At 49.7% G+C, this 26,407-nt stretch overlaps 2 protein-coding genes across 4 annotated transcripts in view; one reads left to right on the top strand and one right to left on the bottom strand.

Annotated features, from left to right (window-relative positions):
- LOC128639727 (biogenesis of lysosome-related organelles complex 1 subunit 2) overlaps positions 1-26,407 on the bottom strand; it is a 128,910-nt gene that overhangs the window by 97,166 nt on the left and 5,337 nt on the right. The window contains exons 1-3 of one of the 3 annotated variants that reach the window (XM_053691841.1): positions 18,025-18,163; positions 8,816-8,925; positions 7,460-7,576 (exon numbers count right to left, since the gene is read on the bottom strand). In XM_053691841.1, the coding sequence (XP_053547816.1) occupies positions 7,460-7,576; positions 8,816-8,900 (202 nt within the window). In that variant the 5' untranslated portion in view covers positions 8,901-8,925; positions 18,025-18,163. Of the gene's footprint in view, positions 1-7,459; positions 7,577-8,815; positions 8,926-17,995; positions 18,164-26,407 lie in introns of those variants that run through there. The other 2 variants (XM_053691842.1, XM_053691843.1) reach the window with 2 other exon arrangements.
- SLC25A16 (solute carrier family 25 member 16) overlaps positions 18,101-26,407 on the top strand; it is a gene marked incomplete in the record, with an annotated part of 246,804 nt that continues 238,497 nt past the window's right edge. The window contains 2 exon segments of the mRNA XM_053691840.1: positions 18,101-18,226; positions 22,118-22,214. Of these exon segments, the coding sequence (XP_053547815.1) occupies positions 22,121-22,214 (94 nt within the window).

Genomic DNA, 26,407 nt, shown 5'->3' with positions numbered 1-26,407 from the left:
TTACAGGCTACAGCGTTACAGGGGGGGCTCCTCACACCCAGACACGTCTAAAGATACAAACGTGTAGCCAGCTATGTGTTTATTTACGTATATGTTATGTATATGCAGGATTACAGGCTACAGCGTTACAGGGGGATCTCCTCACACCCAGACACGTCTAAAGATACAAACATGTAGTCAGCTATGTGTTTATTTACGTATATGTTATGTATATGCAGGATTACAGGCTACAGCGTTACAAGGGGGGGGGGCTCCTCACACCCAGACACGTCTAAAGATACAAACGTGTAGCCAGCTATGTGTTTATTTACGTATATGTTATGTATATGCAGGATTACAGGCTACAGCGTTACAGGGGGATCTCCTCACACCCAGACACGTCTAAAGATACAAACGTGTAGCCAGCTATGTGTTTATTTACGTATATGTTATGTATATGCAGGATTACAGGCTACAGCGTTACAGGGGGGGGCTCCTCACACCCAGACACGTCTAAAGATACAAACATGTAGCCAGCTATGTGTTTATTTACGTATATGTTATGTATATGCAGGATTACAGGCTACAGCGTTACAGGGGGGGGATCTCCTCACACCCAGACACGTCTAAAGATACAAACGTGTAGCCAGCTATGTGTTTATTTACGTATATGTTATGTATATGCAGGATTACAGGCTACAACGTTACAGGGGGGCTCCTCACACCCAGACACGTCTAAAGATACAAACGTGTAGCCAGCTATGTGTTTATTTACGTATATGTTATGTATATGCAGGATTACAGGCTACAGCGTTACAGGGGGGGGGGGCTCCTCACACCCAGACACGTCTAAAGATACAAACGTGTAGCCAGCTATGTGTTTATTTACGTATATGTTATGTATATGCAGGATTACAGGCTACAGCGTTACAGGGGGGGGATCTCCTCACACCCAGACACGTCTAAAGATACAAACGTGTAGCCAGCTATGTGTTTATTTACGTATATGTTATGTATATGCAGGATTACAGGCTACAGCGTTACAGGGGGATCTCCTCACACCCAGACACGTCTAAAGATACAAACATGTAGCCAGCTATGTGTTTATTTACGTATATGTTATGTATATGCAGGATTACAGGCTACAGCGTTACAGGGGGGGGCTCCTCACACCCAGACACGTCTAAAGATACAAACGTGTAGCCAGCTATGTGTTTATTTACGTATATGTTATGTATATGCAGGATTACAGGCTACAGCGTTACAGGAGGATCTCCTCACACCCAGACACGTCTAAAGATACAAACGTGTAGCCAGCTATGTGTTTATTTACGTATATGTTATGTATATGCAGGATTACAGGCTACAGCGTTACAGGGGGGGGATCTCCTCACACCCAGACACGTCTAAAGATACAAACGTGTAGCCAGCTATGTGTTTATTTACGTATATGTTATGTATATGCAGGATTACAGGCTACAGCGTTACAGGGGGGGGGGATCTCCTCACACCCAGACACGTCTAAAGATACAAACGTGTAGCCAGCTATGTGTTTATTTACGTATATGTTATGTATATGCAGGATTACAGGCTACAGCGTTACAGGGGGGCTCCTCACACCCAGACACGTCTAAAGATACAAACGTGTAGCCAGCTATGAGTTTATTTACGTATATGTTATGTATATGCAGGATTACAGGCTACAGCGTTACAGGGGGGGCTCCTCACACCCAGACACGTCTAAAGATACAAACGTGTAGCCAGCTATGTGTTTATTTACGTATATGTTATGTATATGCAGGATTACAGGCTACAGCGTTACAGGGGGGCTCCTCACACCCAGACACGTCTAAAGATACAAACGTGTAGCCAGCTATGTGTTTATTTACGTATATGTTATGTATATGCAGGATTACAGGCTACAGCGTTACAGGGGGGATCTCCTCACACCCAGACACGTCTAAAGATACAAACGTGTAGCCAGCTATGAGTTTATTTACGTATATGTTATGTATATGCAGGATTACAGGCTACAGCGTTACAGGGGGGGGATCTCCTCACACCCAGACACGTCTAAAGATACAAACATGTAGCCAGCTATGTGTTTATTTACGTATAGGTTATGTATATGCAGGATTACAGGCTACAGCGTTATAGGGGGGATCTCCTCACACCCAGACACGTCTAAAGATACAAACGTGTAGTCAGCTATGTGTTTATTTACGTATATGTTATGTATATGCAGGATTACAGGCTACAGCGTTACAGGGGGGGATCTCCTCACACCCAGACACGTCTAAAGATACAAACATGTAGCCAGCTATGTGTTTATTTACGTATATGTTATGTATATGCAGGATTACAGGCTACAGCGTTACAGGGGGATCTCCTCACACCCAGACACGTCTAAAGATACAAACGTGTAGCCAGCTATGTGTTTATTTACGTATATGTTATGTATATGCAGGATTACAGGCTACAGCGTTACAGGGGGATCTCCTCACACCCAGACACGTCTAAAGATACAAACGTGTAGCCAGCTATGTGTTTATTTACGTATATGTTATGTATATGCAGGATTACAGGCTACAGCTTTACAGGGGGATCTCCTCACACCCAGACACGTCTAAAGATACAAACGTGTAGCCAGCTATGTGTTTATTTACGTATATGTTATGTATATGCAGGATTACAAGCTACAGCGTTACAGGGGGATCTCCTCACACCCAGACACGTCTAAAGATACAAACGTGTAGCCAGCTATGTGTTTATTTACGTATATGTTATGTATATGCAGGATTACAGGCTACAGCTTTACAGGGGGATCTCCTCACACCCAGACACGTCTAAAGATACAAACGTGTAGCCAGCTATGTGTTTATTTACGTATATGTTATGTATATGCAGGATTACAGGCTACAGCGTTACAGGGGGGGGGGGGATCTCCTCACACCCAGACACGTCTAAAGATACAAACGTGTAGCCAGCTATGTGTTTATTTACGTATATGTTATGTATATGCAGGATTACAGGCTACAGCGTTACAGGGGGATCTCCTCACACCCAGACACGTCTAAAGATACAAACGTGTAGCCAGCTATGTGTTTATTTACGTATATGTTATGTATATGCAGGATTACAGGCTACAGCGTTACAGGGGGGCTCCTCACACCCAGACACGTCTAAAGATACAAACGTGTAGTCAGCTATGTGTTTATTTACGTATATGTTATGTATATGCAGGATTACAGGCTACAGCGTTACAGGGGGGGATCTCCTCACACCCAGACACGTCTAAAGATACAAACATGTAGCCAGCTATGTGTTTATTTACGTATATGCAGGATTACAGGCTACAGCGTTACAGGGGGATCTCCTCACACCCAGACACGTCTAAAGATACAAACGTGTAGCCAGCTATGTGTTTATTTACGTATATGTTATGTATATGCAGGATTACAGGCTACAGCGTTACAGGGGGATCTCCTCACACCCAGACACGTCTAAAGATACAAACGTGTAGCCAGCTATGTGTTTATTTACGTATATGTTATGTATATGCAGGATTACAGGCTACAGCTTTACAGGGGGATCTCCTCACACCCAGACACGTCTAAAGATACAAACGTGTAGCCAGCTATGTGTTTATTTACGTATATGTTATGTATATGCAGGATTACAAGCTACAGCGTTACAGGGGGATCTCCTCACACCCAGACACGTCTAAAGATACAAACGTGTAGCCAGCTATGTGTTTATTTACGTATATGTTATGTATATGCAGGATTACAGGCTACAGCTTTACAGGGGGATCTCCTCACACCCAGACACGTCTAAAGATACAAACGTGTAGCCAGCTATGTGTTTATTTACGTATATGTTATGTATATGCAGGATTACAGGCTACAGCGTTACAGGGGGGGGGGGGATCTCCTCACACCCAGACACGTCTAAAGATACAAACGTGTAGCCAGCTATGTGTTTATTTACGTATATGTTATGTATATGCAGGATTACAGGCTACAGCGTTACAGGGGGATCTCCTCACACCCAGACACGTCTAAAGATACAAACGTGTAGCCAGCTATGTGTTTATTTACGTATATGTTATGTATATGCAGGATTACAGGCTACAGCGTTACAGGGGGGCTCCTCACACCCAGACACGTCTAAAGATACAAACATGTAGCCAGCTATGTGTTTATTTACGTATATGTTATGTATATGCAGGATTACAGGCTACAGCGTTACAGGGGGGGGGGGCTCCTCACACCCAGACACGTCTAAAGATACAAACATGTAGCCAGCTATGTGTTTATTTACGTATATGTTATGTATATGCAGGATTACAGGCTACAGCGTTACAGGGAGATCTCCTCACACCCAGACACGTCTAAAGATACAAACGTGTAGCCAGCTATGTGTTTATTTACGTATATGTTATGTATATGCAGGATTACAGGCTACAGCGTTACAGGGGGGGGATCTCCTCACACCCAGACACGTCTAAAGATACAAACATGTAGCCAGCTATGTGTTTATTTACGTATATGTTATGTATATGCAGGATTACAGGCTACAGCGTTACAGGGGGGGGGATCTCCTCACACCCAGAAACGTCTAAAGATACAAACATGTAGCCAGCTATGTGTTTATTTACGTATATGTTATGTATATGCAGGATTACAGGCTACAGCGTTACAGGGGGGGGGATCTCCTCACACCCAGACACGTCTAAAGATACAAACGTGTAGCCAGCTATGTGTTTATTTACGTATATGTTATGTATATGCAGGATTACAGGCTACAGCGTTACAGGGGGGGCTCCTCACACCCAGACACGTCTAAAGATACAAACGTGTAGCCAGCTATGTGTTTATTTACGTATATGTTATGTATATGCAGGATTACAGGCTACAGCGTTACAGGGGGATCTCCTCACACCCAGACACGTCTAAAGATACAAACGTGTAGCCAGCTATGTGTTTATTTACGTATATGTTATGTATATGCAGGATTACAGGCTACAGCGTTACAGGGGGGGATCTCCTCACACCCAGACACGTCTAAAGATACAAACGTGTAGCCAGCTATGTGTTTATTTACGTATATGTTATGTATATGCAGGATTACAGGCTACAGCGTTACAGGGGGATCTCCTCACACCCAGACACGTCTAAAGATACAAACGTGTAGCCAGCTATGTGTTTATTTACGTATATGTTATGTATATGCAGGATTACAGGCTACAGCGTTACAGGGGGGGGGCTCCTCACACCCAGACACGTCTAAAGATACAAACGTGTAGCCAGCTATGTGTTTATTTACGTATATGTTATGTATATGCAGGATTACAGGCTACAGCGTTACAGGGGGATCTCCTCACACCCAGACACGTCTAAAGATACAAACGTGTAGCCAGCTATGTGTTTATTTACGTATATGTTATGTATATGCAGGATTACAGGCTACAGCGTTACAGGGGGATCTCCTCACACCCAGACACGTCTAAAGATACAAACGTGTAGCCAGCTATGTGTTTATTTACGTATATGTTATGTATATGCAGGATTACAGGCTACAGCGTTACAGGGGGGGGCTCCTCACACCCAGACACGTCTAAAGATACAAACATGTAGCCAGCTATGTGTTTATTTACATATATGCAGGATTACAGGCTACAGCGTTACAGGGGGGGATCTCCTCACACCCAGACACGTCTAAAGATACAAACGTGTAGTCAGCTATGTGTTTATTTACGTATATGTTATGTATATGCAGGATTACAGGCTACAGCGTTACAGGGGGGGGCTCCTCACACCCAGACACGTCTAAAGATACAAACGTGTAGCCAGCTATGTGTTTATTTACGTATATGTTATGTATATGCAGGATTACAGGCTACAGCGTTACAGGGGGATCTCCTCACACCCAGACACGTCTAAAGATACAAACGTGTAGCCAGCTATGTGTTTATTTACGTATATGTTATGTATATGCAGGATTACAGGCTACAGCGTTACAGGGGGGGGGATCTCCTCACACCCAGACACGTCTAAAGATACAAACGTGTAGTCAGCTATGTGTTTATTTACGTATATGTTATGTATATGCAGGATTACAGGCTACAGCGTTACAGGGGGATCTCCTCACACCCAGACACGTCTAAAGATACAAACATGTAGTCAGCTATGTGTTTATTTACGTATATGTTATGTATATGCAGGATTACAGGCTACAGCGTTACAGGGGGATCTCCTCACACCCAGACACGTCTAAAGATACAAACGTGTAGCCAGCTATGTGTTTATTTACGTATATGTTATGTATATGCAGGATTACAGGCTACAGCGTTACAGGGGGGGGATCTCCTCACACCCAGACACGTCTAAAGATACAAACGTGTAGCCAGCTATGTGTTTATTTACGTATATGTTATGTATATGCAGGATTACAGGCTACAGCGTTACAGGGGGATCTCCTCACACCCAGACACGTCTAAAGATACAAACGTGTAGCCAGCTATGTGTTTATTTACGTATATGTTATGTATATGCAGGATTACAGGCTACAGCGTTACAGGGGGGCTCCTCACACCCAGACACGTCTAAAGATACAAACATGTAGCCAGCTATGTGTTTATTTACGTATATGTTATGTATATGCAGGATTACAGGCTACAGCGTTACAGGGGGATCTCCTCACACCCAGACACGTCTAAAGATACAAACGTGTAGCCAGCTATGTGTTTATTTACGTATATGTTATGTATATGCAGGATTACAGGCTACAGCGTTACAGGGGGGCTCCTCACACCCAGACACGTCTAAAGATACAAACGTGTAGCCAGCTATGTGTTTATTTACGTATATGTTATGTATATGCAGGATTACAGGCTACAGCGTTACAGGGGGGGGGGGGGGGCTCCTCACACCCAGACACGTCTAAAGATACAAACGTGTAGCCAGCTATGTGTTTATTTACGTATATGTTATGTATATGCAGGATTACAGGCTACAGCGTTACAGGGGGATCTCCTCACACCCAGACACGTCTAAAGATACAAACGTGTAGCCAGCTATGTGTTTATTTACGTATATGTTATGTATATGCAGGATTACAGGCTACAGCGTTACAGGGGGGGATCTCCTCACACCCAGACACGTCTAAAGATACAAACGTGTAGCCAGCTATGTGTTTATTTACGTATATGTTATGTATATGCAGGATTACAGGCTACAGCGTTACAGGGGGATCTCCTCACACCCAGACACGTCTAAAGATACAAACGTGTAGCCAGCTATGTGTTTATTTACGTATATGTTATGTATATGCAGGATTACAGGCTACAGCGTTACAGGGGGGGGGGGGCTGAGCACCTTACACATCAGGCTGAGCACCTTACACACATAATTAGGTAAGTAGCTAACGCCACACACATAATTAGGTAAGTAGCTAACGTCACACACACTGTACTCACCTGCTAGTTCCCCTGTGAGATAACAAGACATTTTGCTAAACATGTCCTTACAGAGTTCGTTGATATCGGCTTCAGGTGGTTCAAGTGCTTCCTCTGCGGTTTCTACTGCGTTGTCATCTAACATAAGCAGTAAAACAAACAAATTAACAAACCTATTCCCTTTGTAACTAAGCATCAGCTTCTGCTATTTTAACATTAGATTTTTGTCCCATTTTCTCTCTTTCCCTAACACTAACTCAGACCTAGCGCGTTTCTCTCTTTCCCTAACACTAACTCAGACCTAGCACGTTTCTCTCTTTCCCTAACACTAACTCAGACCTAGCACGTTTCTCTCTTTCCCTAACACTAATTCAGCCCTAGCGCGTTTCTCTCTTTCCCCAACACTAACTCAGCCCTAGCGCGTTTCTCTCTTTCCCTAACACTAACTCAGCCCTAGCACGTTTCTCTCTTTCCCTAACACTAACTCAGACCTAGCGCGTTTCTCTGTTTCCCTAACACTAACTCAGACCTAGCGCGTTTCTCTCTTTCCCTAACACTAACTCAGACCTAGCACGTTTCTCTCTTTCCCTAACACTAACTCAGCCCTAGCACGTTTCTCTCTTTCCCTAACACTAACTCAGACCTAGCACGTTTCTCTCTTTCCCTAACACTAACTCAGCCCTAGCATGTTTCTCTCTTTCCCTAACACTAACTCAGACCTAGCACGTTTCTCTCTTTCCCTAACACTAACTCAGACCTAGCACAATTCTCTGGCTTTTAGAGGGACACTAAACCCAAATGTTTTCCTTTCATGATTCAGATAGAGCAGCAACTTTCTAATTTACTCCGATTGTCAATTGTTCTTCGTTCTCTTGCTATCTTTATTTAAAAAGCAGGAATGTAAAGCTTAAGAGCACCCTGGATAATGCTTGCTAAATGTAGCCACCAATAAGCAAGCATAACCCAGGTTCTGACCTAAAAATAGGCCGACTCCTAAGCTTTACATTCCTGCTTTTTAAATAAAGATAGCAAGAGAACTTAAAAAAAAATGATAATAGGAGTAAATTAGAAACTTGCCTTTACAATATGGTGGCTGTGACAGAACAGGTACTATATTTGTACAGGAAGACTGACACAATATCTACAAAACATAGAACCCAGAATTTACAGAGACAAAACATCTTCCTAAGATGTAAACTGTTCCTAGCAAGGCTAAACTAATAACATAACACTAGCACCGGTAGATCTCACTCCCTGAGACTACAGAGCCCTCTGTTGCTCCAGCTAAGGAACCAACAACACGTTATGTACTCAGACCGGTTACCAATATACAAATCACAGGAATTCATCAAACAGAGGAAGAAAGCAATTAAGGACCTTGAGATGCTGGGTGACGAGATGTGACAGCTGCCATCCCCTGCTCAGTCTGAGCCGGTACCGACGTTCCTCCTGTGTCAGTCATATGGAAGTCGTTCTGCTATTGGCTGCTGTATGAGGAATCCATAAGCAAACAATAAGTAGTTGTATACCCTGAGACAAATCCTTTCCAAGCCTGTGCCCCTCTGCACGTCATGTAGCCTGAGTGTCCCACGTCATGTGCGTGCGCCGTCTGTACCCGGTGTGTGCGCCGTCTGTACCCGGTGTGTGTGTGCGTGCGCGCCGTCTGTACCCGGTGTGTGTGTGCGCGCGCGCGCCGTCTGTACCCGGTGTGTGTGTGTGCGCGCCGTCTGTACCCGGTGTGTGTGTGCGCGCGCCGTCTGTACCCGGTGTGTGTGTGCGCGCGCCGTCTGTACCCTGTGTGTGTGTGCGCGCGCCGTCTGTACCCGGTGTGTGTGTGCGCGCGCCGTCTGTACCCGGTGTGTGTGTGCGCGCGCCGTCTGTACCCGGTGTGTGTGTGTGCGCGCCGTCTGTACCCGGTGTGTGTGTGTGCGCGCCGTCTGTACCCGGTGTGTGTGTGTGCGCGCCGTCTGTACCCGGTGTGTGTGTGTGCGCGCCGTCTGTACCCGGTGTGTGTGCGCGCCGTCTGTACCCGGTGTGTGTGCGCGCCGTCTGTACCCGGTGTGTGTGCGCGCCGTCTGTACCCGGTGTGTGTGCGCGCCGTCTGTACCCGGTGTGTGTGCGCGCCGTCTGTACCCGGTGTGTGTGTGCGCCGTCTGTACCCGGTGTGTGTGTGCGCCGTCTGTACCCGGTGTGTGTGTGTGTGTGTGTGCGCCGTCTGTACCCGGTGTGCGCGCGCGCCGTCTGTACCCGGTGTGTGTGTGTGCGCGCGCGCCGTCTGTACCCGGTGTGTGTGTGTGCGCGCGCCGTCTGTACCCGGTGTGTGTGTGCGCGCGCCGTCTGTACCCGGTGTGTGTGTGTGTGTGCGCGCCGTCTGTACCCGGTGTGTGTGTGTGTGTGTGCGCCGTCTGTACCCGGTGTGTGTGTGCGCCGTCTGTACCCGGTGTGTGTGTGCGCCGTCTGTACCCGGTGTGTGTGTGCGCCGTCTGTACCCGGTGTGTGTGTGCGCCGTCTGTACCCGGTGTGTGTGTGCGCCGTCTGTACCCGGTGTGTGTGTGCGCCGTCTGTACCCGGTGTGTGTGTGCGCCGTCTGTACCCGGTGTGTGTGTGCGCCGTCTGTACCCGGTGTGTGTGTGCGCCGTCTGTACCCGGTGTGTGTGTGCGCCGTCTGTACCCGGTGTGTGTGTGCGCCGTCTGTACCCGGTGTGTGTGCGCGCCGTCTGTACCCGGTGTGTGTGCGCGCCGTCTGTACCCGGTGTGTGTGTGTGTGTGCGCGCGCCGTCTGTACCCGGTGTGTGTGTGTGCGCGCCGTCTGTACCCGGTGCTGTACCCGCTGTGTGCCGGCTGTACCCGCTGTGTGTGTGTGTGCGCCGTCTGTACCCGGTGCTGTACCCGCTGTGTGCCGTCTGTACCCGGTGTGGAACCCGCTGTGTGCCGTCTGTACCCGGTGCTGTACCCGCTGTGTGCCGTCTGTACCCGGTGCTGTACCCGCTGTGTGCCGTCTGTACCCGGTGCTGTACCCGCTGTGTGCCGTCTGTACCCGCTGTGTGCCGTCTCTACCCGCTGTGTGCCGTCTCTACCCGGTGCTGTACCCGCTGTGTGCTGTCTGTGCCCGGTGCTGTACCCGCTGTGTGCTGTCTGTGCCCGGTGCTGTACCCGCTGTGTGCCGTCTGTACCCGGTGCTGTACCCGCTGTGTGCCGTCTCTACCCGCTGTGTGCCGTCTCTACCCGCTGTGTGCCGTCTCTACCCGCTGTGTGCCGTCTCTACCCGGTGCTGTACCCGCTGTGTGCTGTCTGTGCCCGGTGCTGTACCCGCTGTGTGCTGTCTGTGCCCGGTGCTGTACCCGCTGTGTGCTGTCTGTGCCCGGTGCTGTACCCGCTGTGTGCTGTCTGTGCCAGGTGCTGTACCCGCTGTGTGCCGTCTCTACCCGCTGTGTGCCGTCTCTACCCGGTGCTGTACCCGCTGTGTGCTGTCTGTACCCGGTGCTGTACCCGCTGTGTGCTGTCTGTACCCGGTGTGTGCTGTCTGTACCCGCTGTGTGCTGTCTGTACCCGGTGCTGTACCCGCTGTGTGCTGTCTGTGGCCGGTGCTGTACCCGCTGTGTGCTGTCTGTACCCGGTGCTGTACCCGCTGTGTGCTGTCTGTACCCGCTGTGTGCTGTCTGTACCCGGTGCTGTACCCGCTGTGTGCTGTCTGTACCCGCTGTGTGCTGTCTGTACCCGGTGCTGTACCCGCTGTGTGCTGTCTGTACCCGCTGTGTGTGTGTGCGCGCCGTCTGTACCCGCTGTGTGTGTGTGCGCCGTCTGTACCCGGTGTGTGTGTGCGCCGTCTGTACCCGGTGTGTGTGTGCGCCGTCTGTACCCGGTGTGTGTGTGTGTGTGTGTGTGCGCCGTCTGTACCCGGTGTGTGTGTGCGCCGTCTGTACCCGGTGTGTGTGTGTGTGTGTGCGCCGTCTGTACCCGGTGTGTGTGTGCGCCGTCTGTACCCGGTGTGTGTGTGTGCGCGCGCCGTCTGTACCCGGTGTGTGTGTGTGCGCGCGCCGTCTGTACCCGGTGTGTGTGTGTGCGCGCCGTCTGTACCCGGTGTGTGTGCGCGCGCTGTCTGTACCCGGTGTGTGTGTGTGTGTGTGCGCCGTCTGTACCCGGTGTGTGTGTGCGCCGTCTGTACCCGCGGTGTGTGTGCGCCGTCTGTACCCGGTGTGTGTGTGCGCCGTCTGTACCCGGTGTGTGTGTGCGCCGTCTGTACCCGGTGTGTGTGCGCGCCGTCTGTACCCGGTGTGTGTGCGCGCCGTCTGTACCCGGTGTGTGTGTGTGTGTGCGCGCGCCGTCTGTACCCGGTGTGTGTGTGTGCGCGCCGTCTGTACCCGATGCTGTACCCGCTGTGTGCCGGCTGTACCCGCTGTGTGTGTGTGTGCGCCGTCTGTACCCGGTGCTGTACCCGCTGTGTGCCGTCTGTACCCGGTGTGGAACCCGCTGTGTGCCGTCTGTACCCGGTGCTGTACCCGCTGTGTGCCGTCTGTACCCGGTGCTGTACCCGCTGTACCCGGTGCTGTACCCGCTGTGTGCCGTCTCTACCCGCTGTGTGCCGTCTCTACCCGCTGTGTGCCGTCTCTACCCGGTGCTGTACCCGCTGTGTGCTGTCTGTGCCCGGTGCTGTACCCGCTGTGTGCTGTCTGTGCCCGGTGCTGTACCCGCTGTGTGCCGTCTGTACCCGGTGCTGTACCCGCTGTGTGCTGTCTGTGCCAGGTGCTGTACCCGCTGTGTGCCGTCTCTACCCGCTGTGTGCCGTCTCTACCCGGTGCTGTACCCGCTGTGTGCTGTCTGTACCCGGTGCTGTACCCGCTGTGTGCTGTCTGTACCCGGTGTGTGCTGTCTGTACCCGCTGTGTGCTGTCTGTACCCGCTGTGTGCTGTCTGTACCCGGTGCTGTACCCGCTGTGTGCTGTCTGTGGCCGGTGCTGTACCCGCTGTGTGCTGTCTGTACCCGGTGCTGTACCCGCTGTGTGCTGTCTGTACCCGCTGTGTGCTGTCTGTACCCGGTGCTGTACCCGCTGTGTGCTGTCTGTACCCGCTGTGTGCTGTCTGTACCCGGTGCTGTACCCGCTGTGTGCTGTCTGTACCCGCTGTGTGCTGTACCCGCTGTGTGCCGTCTCTACCCGCTGTGTGCTGTCTGTACCCGGTGCTGTACCCGCTGTGTGCCGTCTCTACCCGGTGCTGTACCCGCTGTGTGCTGTCTGTACCCGGTGCTGTACCCGCTGTGTGCTGTCTGTACCCGCTGTGTGCTGTCTGTGCCCGGTGCTGTACCCGCTGTGTGCTGTCTGTGCCCGGTGCTGTACCCGCTGTGTGCTGTCTGTACCCGGTGCTGTACCCGCTGTGTGCTGTCTGTACCCGGTGCTGTACCCGCTGTGTGCCGTCTCTACCCGCTGTGTGCCGTCTCTACCCGCTGTGTGCTGTCTGTACCCGGTGCTGTACCCGCTGTGTGCTGTCTGTACCCGCTGTGTGCTGTCTGTACCCGGTGCTGTACCCGCTGTGTGCTGTCTGTACCCGCTGTGTGCTGTCTGTACCCGGTGCTGTACACGCTGTGTGCTGTCTGTACCCGCTGTGTGCTGTCTGTACCCGCTGTGTGCTGTCTGTACCCGGTGCTGTACCCGCTGTGTGCTGTCTGTACCCGGTGCTGTACCCGCTGTGTGCTGTCTGTACCCGCTGTGTGCTGTCTGTGCCCGGTGCTGTACCCGCTGTGTGCTGTCTGTACCCGCTGTGTGCTGTCTGTACCCGGTGCTGTACCCGCTGTGTGCTGTCTGTACCCGGTGCTGTACCCGCTGTGTGCTGTCTGTACCGCTGTGTGCTGTCTACGCCGCTGTGTGCTGTCTGTAGCCCGGTGCTGTACCCGCTGTGTGCTGTCTGTACCCGGTGCTGTACCCGCTGTGTGCTGTCTGTACCCGGTGCTGTACACGCTGTGTGCTGTCTGTACCCGGTGTGCCCGGTGCTGTACCCGCTGTGTGCTGTCTGTAGCCCGGTGCTGTACCCGCTGTGTGCTGTCTGTACCCGGTGCTGTACCCGCTGTGTGCTGTCTGTGCCCGGTGCTGTACCCGCTGTGTGCCTGTCTGTGCCCGGTGCTGTACCCGCTGTGTGCCTGTCTGTACCCGGTGCTGTACCCGCTGTGTGCTGTCTGTACCCGCTGTGTGCTGTCTGTACCCGGTGCTGTACCCGCTGTGTGCTGTCTGTACCCGGTGCTGTACCCGCTGTGTGCTGTCTGTACCCGCTGTGTGCTGTCTGTACCCGCTGTGTGTGCTGTCTGTGCCCGGTGCTGTACCCGCTGTGTGCCTGTCTGTACCCGGTGCTGTACCCGCTGTGTGCTGTCTGTACCCGTGCTGTACCCGCTGTGTGCCTGTCTGTACCCGGTGCTGTACCCGCTGTGTGCTGTCTGTACCCGTGCTGTACCCGCTGTGTGCTGTCTGTACCCGGTGCTGTACCCGCTGTGTGCTGTCTGTACCCGCTGTGTGCTGTCTGTGCCCGGTGCTGTACCCGCTGTGTGCTGTCTGTACCCGGTGCTGTACCCGCTGTGTGCTGTCTGTACCCGCTGTGTGCTGTCTGTGCCCGGTGCTGTACCCGCTGTGTGCTGTCTGTACCCGGTGCTGTACCCGCTGTGTGCTGTCTGTACCCACTGTGTGCTGTCTGTGCCCGGTGCTGTACCCGCTGTGTGCTGTCTGTACCCGGTGCTGTACCCGCTGTGTGCTGTCTGTACCCGGTGCTGTACCCGCTGTGTGCTGTCTGTACCCGCTGTGTGCTGTCTGTGCCCGGTGCTGTACCCGCTGTGTGCTGTCTGTACCCGGTGCTGTACCCGCTGTGTGCTGTCTGTACCCGGTGCTGTACCCGCTGTGTGCTGTTTGTACCCGCTGTGTGCTGTCTGTGCCCGGTGCTGTACCCGCTGTGTGCTGTCTGTACCCGGTGCTGTACCCGCTGTGTGCTGTCTGTACCCGCTGTGTGCTGTCTGTGCCCGGTGCTGTACCCGCTGTGTGCTGTCTGTACCCGGTGCTGTACCCGCTGTGTGCTGTCTGTACCCGGTGCTGTACCCGCTGTGTGCTGTCTGTACCCGCTGTGTGCTGTCTGTACCCGCTGTGTGCTGTCTGTGCCCGGTGCTGTACCCGCTGTGTGCTGTCTGTACCCGGTGCTGTACCCGGTGTGTGCTGTCTGTACCCGCTGTGTGCTGTCTGTGCCCGGTGCTGTACCCGCTGTGTGCTGTCTGTGCCCGGTGCTGTACCCGCTGTGTGCTGTCTGTGCCCGGTGCTGTACCCCGCTGTGTGCTGTCTGTACCCGGTGCTGTACCCGCTGTGTGCTGTCTGTACCCGGTGCTGTACCCGCTGTGTGCTGTCTGTAGCCGGTGCTGTACCCGCTGTGTGCTGTCTGTAGCCGGTGCTGTACCCGCTGTGTGCTGTCTGTACCCGGTGCTGTACCCGCTGTGTGCTGTCTGTGCCCGGTGCTGTACCCGCTGTGTGCTGTCTGTAGCCGGTGCTGTACCCGCTGTGTGCTGTCTGTACCCGGTGCTGTACCCGCTGTGTGCTGTCTGTGCCCGGTGCTGTACCCGCTGTGTGCTGTCTGTGCCCGGTGCTGTACCCGCTGTGTGCTGTCTGTACCCGGTGCTGTACCCGCTGTGTGCTGTCTGTACCCGCTGTGTGCTGTCTGTACCCGGTGCTGTACCCGCTGTGTGCTGTCTGTACCCGGTGCTGTACCCGCTGTGTGCTGTCTGTACCCGCTGTGTGCTGTCTGTACCCGCTGTGTGCTGTCTGTACCCGGTGCTGTACCCGCTGTGTGCTGTCTGTACCCGCTGTGTGCTGTCTGTGCCCGGTGCTGTACCCGCTGTGTGCTGTCTGTACCCGGTGCTGTACCCGCTGTGTGCTGTCTGTACCCGGTGCTGTACCCGCTGTGTGCTGTCTGTACCCGGTGCTGTACCCGCTGTGTGCTGTCTGTACCCGGTGCTGTACCCGCTGTGTGCTGTCTGTACCCGCTGTGTGCTGTCTGTGCCCGGTGCTGTACCCGCTGTGTGCTGTCTGTACCCGGTGCTGTACCCGCTGTGTGCTGTCTGTACCCGGTGCTGTACCCGCTGTGTGCTGTCTGTACCCGGTGCTGTATCCGCTGTGTGCTGTCTGTACCCGGTGCTGTACCCGCTGTGTGCTGTCTGTGCCCGGTGCTGTACCCGCTGTGTGCTGTCTGTACCCGGTGCTGTACCCGCTGTGTGTTGTCTGTACCCGGTGCTGTACCCGCTGTGTGCTGTCTGTACCCGGTGCTGTACCCGCTGTGTGCTGTCTGTACCCGGTGCTGTACCCGCTGTGTGTTGTCTGTACCCGGTGCTGTACCCGCTGTGTGCTGTCTGTACCCGGTGCTGTACCCGCTGTGTGCTGTCTGTACCCGGTGCTGTACCCGCTGTGTGCCGTCTGTGCCCGGTGCTGTACCCGCTGTGTGCTGTCTGTACCCGGTGCTGTACCCGCTGTGTGCTGTCTGTACCCGCTGTGTGCTGTCTGTACCCGGTGCTGTACCCGCTGTGTGCTGTCTGTACCCGCTGTGTGCTGTCTGTACCCGCTGTGTGCTGTCTGTACCCGCTGTGTGCTGTCTGTACCCGGTGCTGTACCCGCTGTGTGCTGTCTGTACCCGCTGTGTGCTGTCTGTGCCCGGTGCTGTACCCGCTGTGTGCTGTCTGTACCCGGTGCTGTACCCGCTGTGTGCTGTCTGTGCCCGGTGCTGTACCCGCTGTGTGCTGTCTGTACCCGGTGCTGTACCCGCTGTGTGTTGTCTGTACCCGGTGCTGTACCCGCTGTGTGCTGTCTGTACCCGGTGCTGTACCCGCTGTGTGTTGTCTGTACCCGGTGCTGTACCCGCTGTGTGCTGTCTGTGCCCGGTGCTGTACCCGCTGTGTGCTGTCTGTACCCGGTGCTGTACCCGCTGTGTGCTGTCTGTACCCGGTGCTGTACCCGCTGTGTGTTGTCTGTACCCGGTGCTGTACCCGCTGTGTGTTGTCTGTACCCGGTGCTGTACCCGCTGTGTGCTGTCTGTACCCGGTGCTGTACCCGCTGTGTGTTGTCTGTACCCGGTGCTGTACCCGCTGTGTGCTGTCTGTACCCGCTGTGTGTTGTCTGTACCCGGTGCTGTACCCGCTGTGTGCTGTCTGTACCCGGTGCTGTACCCGCTGTGTGCTGTCTGTACCCGGTGCTGTACCCGCTGTGTGCTGTCTGTACCCGCTGTGTGCTGTCTGTACCCGGTGCTGTACCCGCTGTGTGTTGTCTGTACCCGGTGCTGTACCCGCTGTGTGCTGTCTGTACCCGGTGCTGTACCCGCTGTGTGTTGTCTGTACCCGGTGCTGTACCCGCTGTGTGCTGTCTGTACCCGCTGTGTGCTGTTTGTACCCGGTGCTGTACCCGCTGTGTGCTGTCTGTACCCGCTGTGTGCTGTCTGTACCCGGTGCTGTACCCGCTGTGTGTTGTCTGTACCCGGTGCTGTACCCGCTGTGTGCTGTCTGTACCCGGTGCTGTACCCGCTGTGTGCTGTCTGTACCCGGTGCTGTACCCGCTGTGTGTTGTCTGTACCCGGTGCTGTACCCGCTGTGTGCTGTCTGTACCCGGTGCTGTACCCGCTGTGTGTTGTCTGTACCCGGTGCTGTACCCGCTGTGTGCTGTCTGTGCCCGGTGCTGTACCCGCTGTGTGCTGTCTGTACCCGGTGCTGTACCCGCTGTGTGCTGTCTGTACCCGGTGCTGTACCCGCTGTGTGCTGTCTGTACCCGGTGCTGTACCCGCTGTGTGTTGTCTGTACCCGGTGCTGTACCCGCTGTGTGTTGTCTGTACCCGGTGCTGTACCCGCTGTGTGCTGTCTGTACCCGGTGCTGTACCCGCTGTGTGTTGTCTGTACCCGGTGCTGTACCCGCTGTGTGCTGTCTGTACCCGCTGTGTGTTGTCTGTACCCGGTGCTGTACCCGCTGTGTGCTGTCTGTACCCGGTGCTGTACCCGCTGTGTGCTGTCTGTACCCGGTGCTGTACCCGCTGTGTGCTGTCTGTACCCGCTGTGTGCTGTCTGTACCCGGTGCTGTACCCGCTGTGTGTTGTCTGTACCCGGTGCTGTACCCGCTGTGTGCTGTCTGTACCCGGTGCTGTACCCGCTGTGTGTTGTCTGTACCCGGTGCTGTACCCGCTGTGTGCTGTCTGTACCCGCTGTGTGCTGTTTGTACCCGGTGCTGTACCCGCTGTGTGCTGTCTGTACCCGCTGTGTGCTGTCTGTACCCGGTGCTGTACCCGCTGTGTGCTGTCTGTACCCGCTGTGTGTTGTCTGTACCCGGTGCTGTACCCGCTGTGTGCTGTCTGTACCCGCTGTGTGCTGTTTGTACCCGGTGCTGTACCCGCTGTGTGCTGTCTGTACCCGCTGTGTGCTGTCTGTACCCGGTGCTGTACCCGCTGTGTGTTGTCTGTACCCGGTGCTGTACCCGCTGTGTGCTGTCTGTACCCGGTGCTGTACCCGCTGTGTGTTGTCTGTACCCGGTGCTGTACCCTCTGTGTGCTCTCTGTACCCGGTATTTACCCACTCAGTGCAGCGAACACAGAACTCACTCAGACACCGCACGGTACTTCCGGGTTTGCGAGTTACTCGGACCATGTGACCGCAGCGCATATCACGTGAGCTATTCCGAACCAACAGAGCACCGGTAACTACAGCTCCCGGTCACTGACACTGGCCTAATCATGTGACCTGTGGGCGTGACTTACAGAGCACTTCCGGTGCGTGACAACTACGGCTGAGGGTTAAACTCGAGTGGGTAATGACTGTGTGTGTTACTGACATGACCTGTACCTGACTGTGTGTGTGTGTTACTGACATGACCTGTACCTGACTGTGTGTTACTGACATGACCTGTACCTGACTGTGTGTGTTACTGACATGACCTGTACCTGACTGTGTGTTACTGACATGACCTGTACCTGACTGTGTGTTACTGACATGACCTGTACCTGACTGTGTGTTACTGACATGACCTGTACCTGACTGTGTGTGTGTGTTACTGACATGACCTGTACCTGACTGTGTGTGTGTGTGTTACTGACATGACCTGTACCTGACTGTGTGTGTGTGTGTTACTGACATGACCTGTACCTGACTGTGTGTGTGTGTGTTACTGACATGACCTGTACCTGACTGTGTGTGTGTGTTACTGACATGACCTGTACCTGACTGTGTGTGTGTGTTACTGACATGACCTGTACCTGACTGTGTGTGTGTGTTACTGACATGACCTGTACCTGACTGTGTGTGTGTGTTACTGACATGACCTGTACCTGACTGTGTGTGTGTGTTACTGACATGACCTGTACCTGACTGTGTGTGTGTGTTACTGACATGACCTGTACCTGACTGTGTGTGTGTGTTACTGACATGACCTGTACCTGACTGTGTGTGTGTTTGTGTTACTGACATGACCTGTACCTGACTGTGTGTGTGTGTGTTACTGACATGACCTGTACCTGACTGTGTGTGTGTGTGTTACTGACATGACCTGTACCTGACTGTGTGTGTTACTGACATGACCTGTACCTGACTGTGTGTGTTACTGACATGACCTGTACCTGACTGTGTGTGTGTGTTACTGACATGACCTGTACCTGACTGTGTGTGTGTGTTACTGACATGACCTGTACCTGACTGTGTGTGTTACTGACATGACCTGTACCTGACTGTGTGTGTGTTACTGACATGACCTGTACCTGACTGTGTGTGTGTGTGTTACTGACATGACCTGTACCTGACTGTGTGTGTGTGTGTTACTGACATGACCTGTACCTGACTCTGTGTGTGTGTTACTGACATGACCTGTACCTGACTGTGTGTGTGTGTTACTGACATGACCTGTACCTGACTGTGTGTGTGTGTTACTGACATGACCTGTACCTGACTGTGTGTGTGTGTTACTGACATGACCTGTACCTGACTGTGTGTGTGTGTGTTACTGACATGACCTGTACCTGACTGTGTGTGTGTGTGTGTTACTGACATGACCTGTACCTGACTGTGTGTGTGTGTGTGTTACTGACATGACCTGTACCTGACTGTGTGTGTGTGTGTGTTACTGACATGACCTGTACCTGACTGTGTGTGTGTGTGTGTGTGTTACTGACATGACCTGTACCTGACTGTGTGTGTGTGTGTGTTACTGACATGACCTGTACCTGACTGTGTGTGTGTGTTACTGACATGACCTGTACCTGACTGTGTGTGTGTGTGTGTGTTACTGACATGACCTGTACCTGACTGTGTGTGTGTTACTGACATGACCTGTACCTGACTGTGTGTGTGTGTTACTGACATGACCTGTACCTGACTGTGTGTGTGTGTTACTGACATGACCTGTACCTGACTGTGTGTGTGTGTTACTGACATGACCTGTACCTGACTGTGTGTGTGTGTTACTGACATGACCTGTACCCGACTGTGTGTTACTGACATGACCTGTACCTGACTGTGTGTTACTGACATGACCTGTACCTGACTGTGTGTTACTGACATGACCTGTACCTGACTGTGTGTTACTGACATGACCTGTACCTGACTGGGTGTGTGTTGCTGACATGACCTGTACCTGACTGGGTGTGTGTTGCTGACATGACCTTTACCTGATTGTGTGTGTTACTGACATGACCTGTACCTGACTGTGTGTTACTGACATGACTTGTACCTGTGTGTGTGTTACTGACGTGACCTGTACCTGAGTGTTACTGATGTGACCTGTACCTGAGTGTTACTGAAATTACCTGTACCTGAGTGTTACTGAAATTACCTGTACCTGTGTTACTGACATGACCTGTTATGTACCTGAGTGTGTGTGTGTTACTGACATGACCTGTACCTGACTGTTTTACTGATGACTGTGTGTTACTGACGTGACCTGTACCTGAGTGTGTGTTACTGACATGACCTGTACCTGTGTTACTGACATGACCTGTTATGTACCTGAGTGTGTGTGTGTTACTGACATGACCTGTACCTGACTGTTTTACTGACATGACCTGTACCTGACTATGGTACTGACATGACCTGTACCTGACTATGGTACTGACATGACCTGTACCTGAGTGTGAGTGCGTGTGTTACTGACATGACCTGATTGTGTGTGTGTGTTACTGACATGACCTGTACCTGAGTGTTATTGACATGACCTGTACCTGAGTGTTACTGACATGACCTGTACCTGACATGACCTGTACCTGACTATGTGTTACTGACATGACCTGTACCTGACTGTGTGTTACTGACATGACCTGTACCTGAGTGTGTGTGGGTGTTACTGACATGACCTGTACCTGACACTGTTACTGACATGACCTGTACCTGACACTGTTACTGACATGACCTGTACCTGACACTGTTACTGACATGACCTGTACCTGACACTGTTACTGACATGACCTGTACTTGACACTGTTACTGACATGACCTGTACTTGACACTGTTACTGACATGACCTGTACTTGACACTGTTACTGACATGACCTGTACCTGACTGTGTGTTACTGACATGACCTGTACCTGACTGTGTGTTACTGACATGACCTGTACCTGACTGTGTGTTACTGACATGACCTGTACCTGAGTGTGTGTGGGTGTTACTGACATGACCTGTACTTGACACTGTTACTGACATGACCTGTACCTGACTGTTACTGACATGACCTGTACCTGACTGTGTGTTACTGACATGACCTGTACCTGACTGTGTGTTACTGACATGACCTGTACCTGACTGTGTGTGGGTGTTACTGACATGACCTGTACCTGAGTGTGTGTGGGTGTTACTGACATGACCTGTACCTGACACTGTTACTGACATGACCTGTACCTGACACTGTTATTGACATGACCTGTACCTGACACTGTTATTGACATGACCTGTACCTGACACTGTTACTGACATGACCTGTACCTCACTGTGTGTTACGGACATGACCTGTACCTGAGTGTGTGTGTGTTACTGACATGACCTGAGTGTGTGTTACTGACATGACCTGTACCTGAGTGTGTGTGTGTGTGTGTTACTGATATGACCTGTACCTGACTGTGTGTATGTGTTACTGACATGACCTGTACCTGTGTGTTACTGACATGACCTGTACCTGAGTGTGTGTGTTTGTATGTGTGTTACTGACATGACCTGTACCTGACTGTGTGTGTGTTACTGACATGACCTGTACCTGACTGTTTGTTACTGACATGACCTGTACCTGACTGTGTGTGTGTTACTGACATGACCTGTACCTGACTGTTTGTTACTGACATGACCTGTACCTGACTGTGTGTGTGTTACTGATATGACCTCTATGTGTGTTACTGACATGTGCATGCAGGCTACTGACTTGTTATTTACCCACTGTGTGCCATCCACTGAAGACCCCCCTGAAGCCGCCCCTGTGTGCCACCCACTGTAGATTTGTCATATGCCGGAGAGGCTTATGGTAGCACCCTCAGGCCTTTACTGTCATTATGAGAACATGTTCTGGTCTACAGTGACTGAAAAGTTGGTGCCAGAGATGCTTTAAGACATTAGACAATTTCCTCTCATTTTAAAGGAAGCAGCAAAATAAACCAGCCTGCTTATTTGTACAATAACCAAGAAAAGTGCAGTAAATAATTGTCTCTTATGTTTTCCTAAAAAAGAACATGGCATCGGAAGCCGCAATCGCTACATCAGGGTCGCACCTTCCCAAACAGAGCTACAGAGACTACTATTGGCTGCGCTCATTTGTAGCTGGAGGTAACGAGCTTTTGTCCGGAAACACATTTCCCCTTTGTAATATTATTTGATTGATGTTAGATTAGTTTATTGTCATTGTACAGAGTAAAAAACCAGAGACAACGCAATCATAGCTGAATATCTAACCTATCCATAACACAAGGTAGTGCTAGGATGGTAAATCTGCAAAGGACAATGACAAATCAAGTGACTTGTGCAAAACTTTTTATACCACAAAATATATGCAAAATAATGCAAAATAATTATTTCAATACTAAAAAGTATGTAAGGTGCAAGTGCAAAAATGAATTCCATGCCATAAGAGTATGTGTGTATATATAAAGTGCAATACGCAATAAAAAGCAAGAGTATGTGTGTGTATATTATAAAGTGCAATACGCAATAAAAAGCAAGAGTATGTGTGTGTATATATAAAGTGCAATACGCAATAAAAAGCAAGAGTATGTGTGTGTATATATAAAGTGCAATACGCAATAAAAAGCAAGAGTATGTGTGTGTATATTATAAAGTGCAATACGCAATAAAAAGCAAGAGTATGTGTGTGTATATATAAAGTGCAATACGCAATAAAAAGCAAGAGTATGTGTGTGTATATTATAAAGTGCAATACGCAATAAAAAGCAAGAGTATGTGTGTATATATAAAGTGCAATACGCAATAAAAAGAAATACGCATCACACTTGTGTGTACTTAATAACGCACATAAGTATTAGCACAGGAAATAGTGACGAATTAATAAACACTATGGGGCCCACTTGTGTGTACTTAATAACGCACATAAGTATTAGCACAGGAAATAGTGACGAATTAATAAACACTATGGGGCCCACTTGTGTGTACTTAACGCACATAAGTATTAGCACAGGAAATAGTGACGAATGAATAAACACTATGGGGCCCACTTGTGTGTACTTAATAACGCACATAAGTGTTAGCACAGGAAATAGTGACGAATGAATAAACACTATGGGGCCCACTTGTGTGTACTTAATAACGCACATAAGTATTAGCACAGGAAATAGTGACGAATGAATAAACACTATGGGGGCCCACTTGTGTGTACTTAATAACGCACATAAGTATTAGCACAGGAAATAGTGACGAATGAATAAACACTATGGGGCCCACTTGTGTGTACTTAATAACGCACATAAGCATTAGCACAGGAAATAGTGACGAATGAATAAACACTATGGGGCCCACTTGTGTGTACTTAATAACGCACATAAGCATTAGCACATGAAATAGTGACGAATGAATAAACACTATGGGGCCCACTTGTGTGTACTTAATAACGCACATAAGCATTAGCACATGAAATAGTGACGAATTAATAAACACTATGGGGCCCACTTGTGTGTACTTAATAACGCACATAAGTATTAGCACAGGAAATAGTGACGAATGAATAAACACTATGGGGCCCACTTGTGTGTACTTAATAACGCACATAAGTATTAGCACAGGAAATAGTGACGAATGAATAAACACTATGGGGGCCCACTTGTGTGTACTTAATAACGCACATAAGCATTAGCACATGAAATAGTGACGAATTAATAAACACTATGGGGCCCACTTGTGTGTACTTAATAACGCACATAAGTATTAGCACATGAAATAGTGACTAATTAATAAACACTATGGGGCCCACTTGTGTGTACTTAATAACGCACATAAGTATTAGCACATGAAATAGTGACGAATGAATAAACACTATGGGGGCCCACTTGTGTGTATTTAATAACGCACATAAGTATTAGCACAGGAAATAGTGACGAATGAATAAACACTATGGGGCCCACTTGTGTGTATTTAATAACGCACATAAGCATTAGCACAGGAAATAGTGACGAATGAATAAACACTATGGGGCCCACTTGTGTGTACTTAATAACGCACATAAGTATTAGCACAGGAAATAGTGATTAATAAACACTATGGGGCCCACTTGTGTGTACTTAATAACGCACATAAGTATTAGCACAGGAAATAGTGACGAATGAATAAACACTATGGGGCCCACTTGTGTGTACTTAATAACGCACATAAGTATTAGCACATGAAATAGTGACGAATGAATAAACACTATGGGGCCCACTTGTGTGTACTTAATAACGCACATAAGTATTAGCACAGGAAATAGTGACGAATTAATAAACACTATGGGGCCCACTTGTGTGTACTTAATAACGCACATAAGTATTAGCACATGAAATAGTGACGAATGAATAAACACTATGGGGCCCACTTGTGTGTATTTAATAACGCACATAAGTATTAGCACAGGAAATAGTGACGAATGAATAAACACTATGGGGCCCACTTGTGTGTATTTAATAACGCACATAAGTATTAGCACAGGAAATAGTGACGAATGAATAAACACTATGGGGCCCACTTGTGTGTACTTAATAACGCACATAAGCATTAGCACATGAAATAGTGACGAATGAATAAACACTATGGGGCCCACTTGTGTGTACTTAATAACGCACATAAGTATTAGCACAGGAAATAGTGACGAATGAATAAACACTATGGGGCCCACTTGTGTGTACTTAATAACGCACATAAGTATTAGCACAGGAAATAGTGACGAATTAATAAACACTATGGGGCCCACTTGTGTGTACTTAATAACGCACATAAGTATTAGCACAGGAAATAGTGACGAATGAATAAACACTATGGGGCCCACTTGTGTGTACTTAATAACGCACATAAGCATTAGCACAGGAAATAGTGACGAATGAATAAACACTATGGGGCCCACTTGTGTGTACTTAATAACGCACATAAGCATTAGCACATGAAATAGTGACGAATGAATAAACACTATGGGGCCCACTTGTGTGTACTTAATAACGCACATAAGTATTAGCACAGGAAATAGTGACGAATTAATAAACACTATGGGGCCCACTTGTGTGTACTTAATAACGCACATAAGTATTAGCACAGGAAATAGTGACGAATTAATAAACACTATGGGGCCCACTTGTGTGTATTTAATAACGCACATAAGTATTAGCACAGGAAATAGTGACGAATTAATAAACACTATGGGGCCCACTTGTGTGTACTTAATAACGCACATAAGCATTAGCACATGAAATAGTGACGAATGAATAAACACTATGGGGCCCACTTGTGTGTACTTAATAACGCACATAAGCATTAGCACATGAAATAGTGATGAATTAATAAACACTATGGGGCCCACTTGTGTGTACTTAATAACGCACATAAGTATTAGCACAGGAAATAGTGACGAATGAATAAACACTATGGGGCCCACTTGTGTGTACTTAATAACGCACATAAGCATTAGCACATGAAATAGTGATGAATTAATAAACACTATGGGGCCCACTTGTGTGTACTTAATAACGCACATAAGTATTAGCACAGGAAATAGTGATTAATAAACACTATGGGGCCCACTTGTGTGTACTTAATAACGCACATAAGTATTAGCACAGGAAATAGTGATTAATAAACACTATGGGGCCCACTTGTGTGTACTTAATAACGCACATAAGTATTAGCACAGGAAATAGTGACGAATTAATAAACACTATGGGGCCCACTTGTGTGTACTTAACGCACATAAGTATTAGCACATGAAATAGTGACAAATTAATAAACACTATGGGGCCCACTTGTGTGTACTTAATAACGCACATAAGCATTAGCACATGAAATAGTGACGAATGAATAAACACTATGGGGCCCACTTGTGTGTACTTAATAACGCACATAAGTATTAGCACAGGAAATAGTGACGAATGAATAAACACTATGGGGGCCCACTTGTGTGTACTTAATAACGCACATAAGCATTAGCACATGAAATAGTGACGAATGAATAAACACTATGGGGCCCACTTGTGTGTACTTAATAACGCACATAAGTATTAGCACATGAAATAGTGACGAATGAATAAACACTATGGGGCCCACTTGTGTGTACTTAATAACGCACATAAGTATTAGCACATGAAATAGTGACGAATGAATAAACACTATGGGGGCCCACTTGTGTGTACTTAATAACGCACATAAGTATTAGCACATGAAATAGTGACGAATTAATAAACACTATGGGGCCCACTTGTGTGTACTTAATAACGCACATAAGTATTAGCACATGAAATAGTGACGAATGAATAAACACTATGGGGGCCCAC

This window comes from Bombina bombina, chromosome 9, assembly GCF_027579735.1.
Source record: "Bombina bombina isolate aBomBom1 chromosome 9, aBomBom1.pri, whole genome shotgun sequence".
Lineage (NCBI taxonomy): Eukaryota > Metazoa > Chordata > Amphibia > Anura > Bombinatoridae > Bombina > Bombina bombina.
This window is presented reverse-complemented; position numbering and strand designations above follow the sequence as displayed.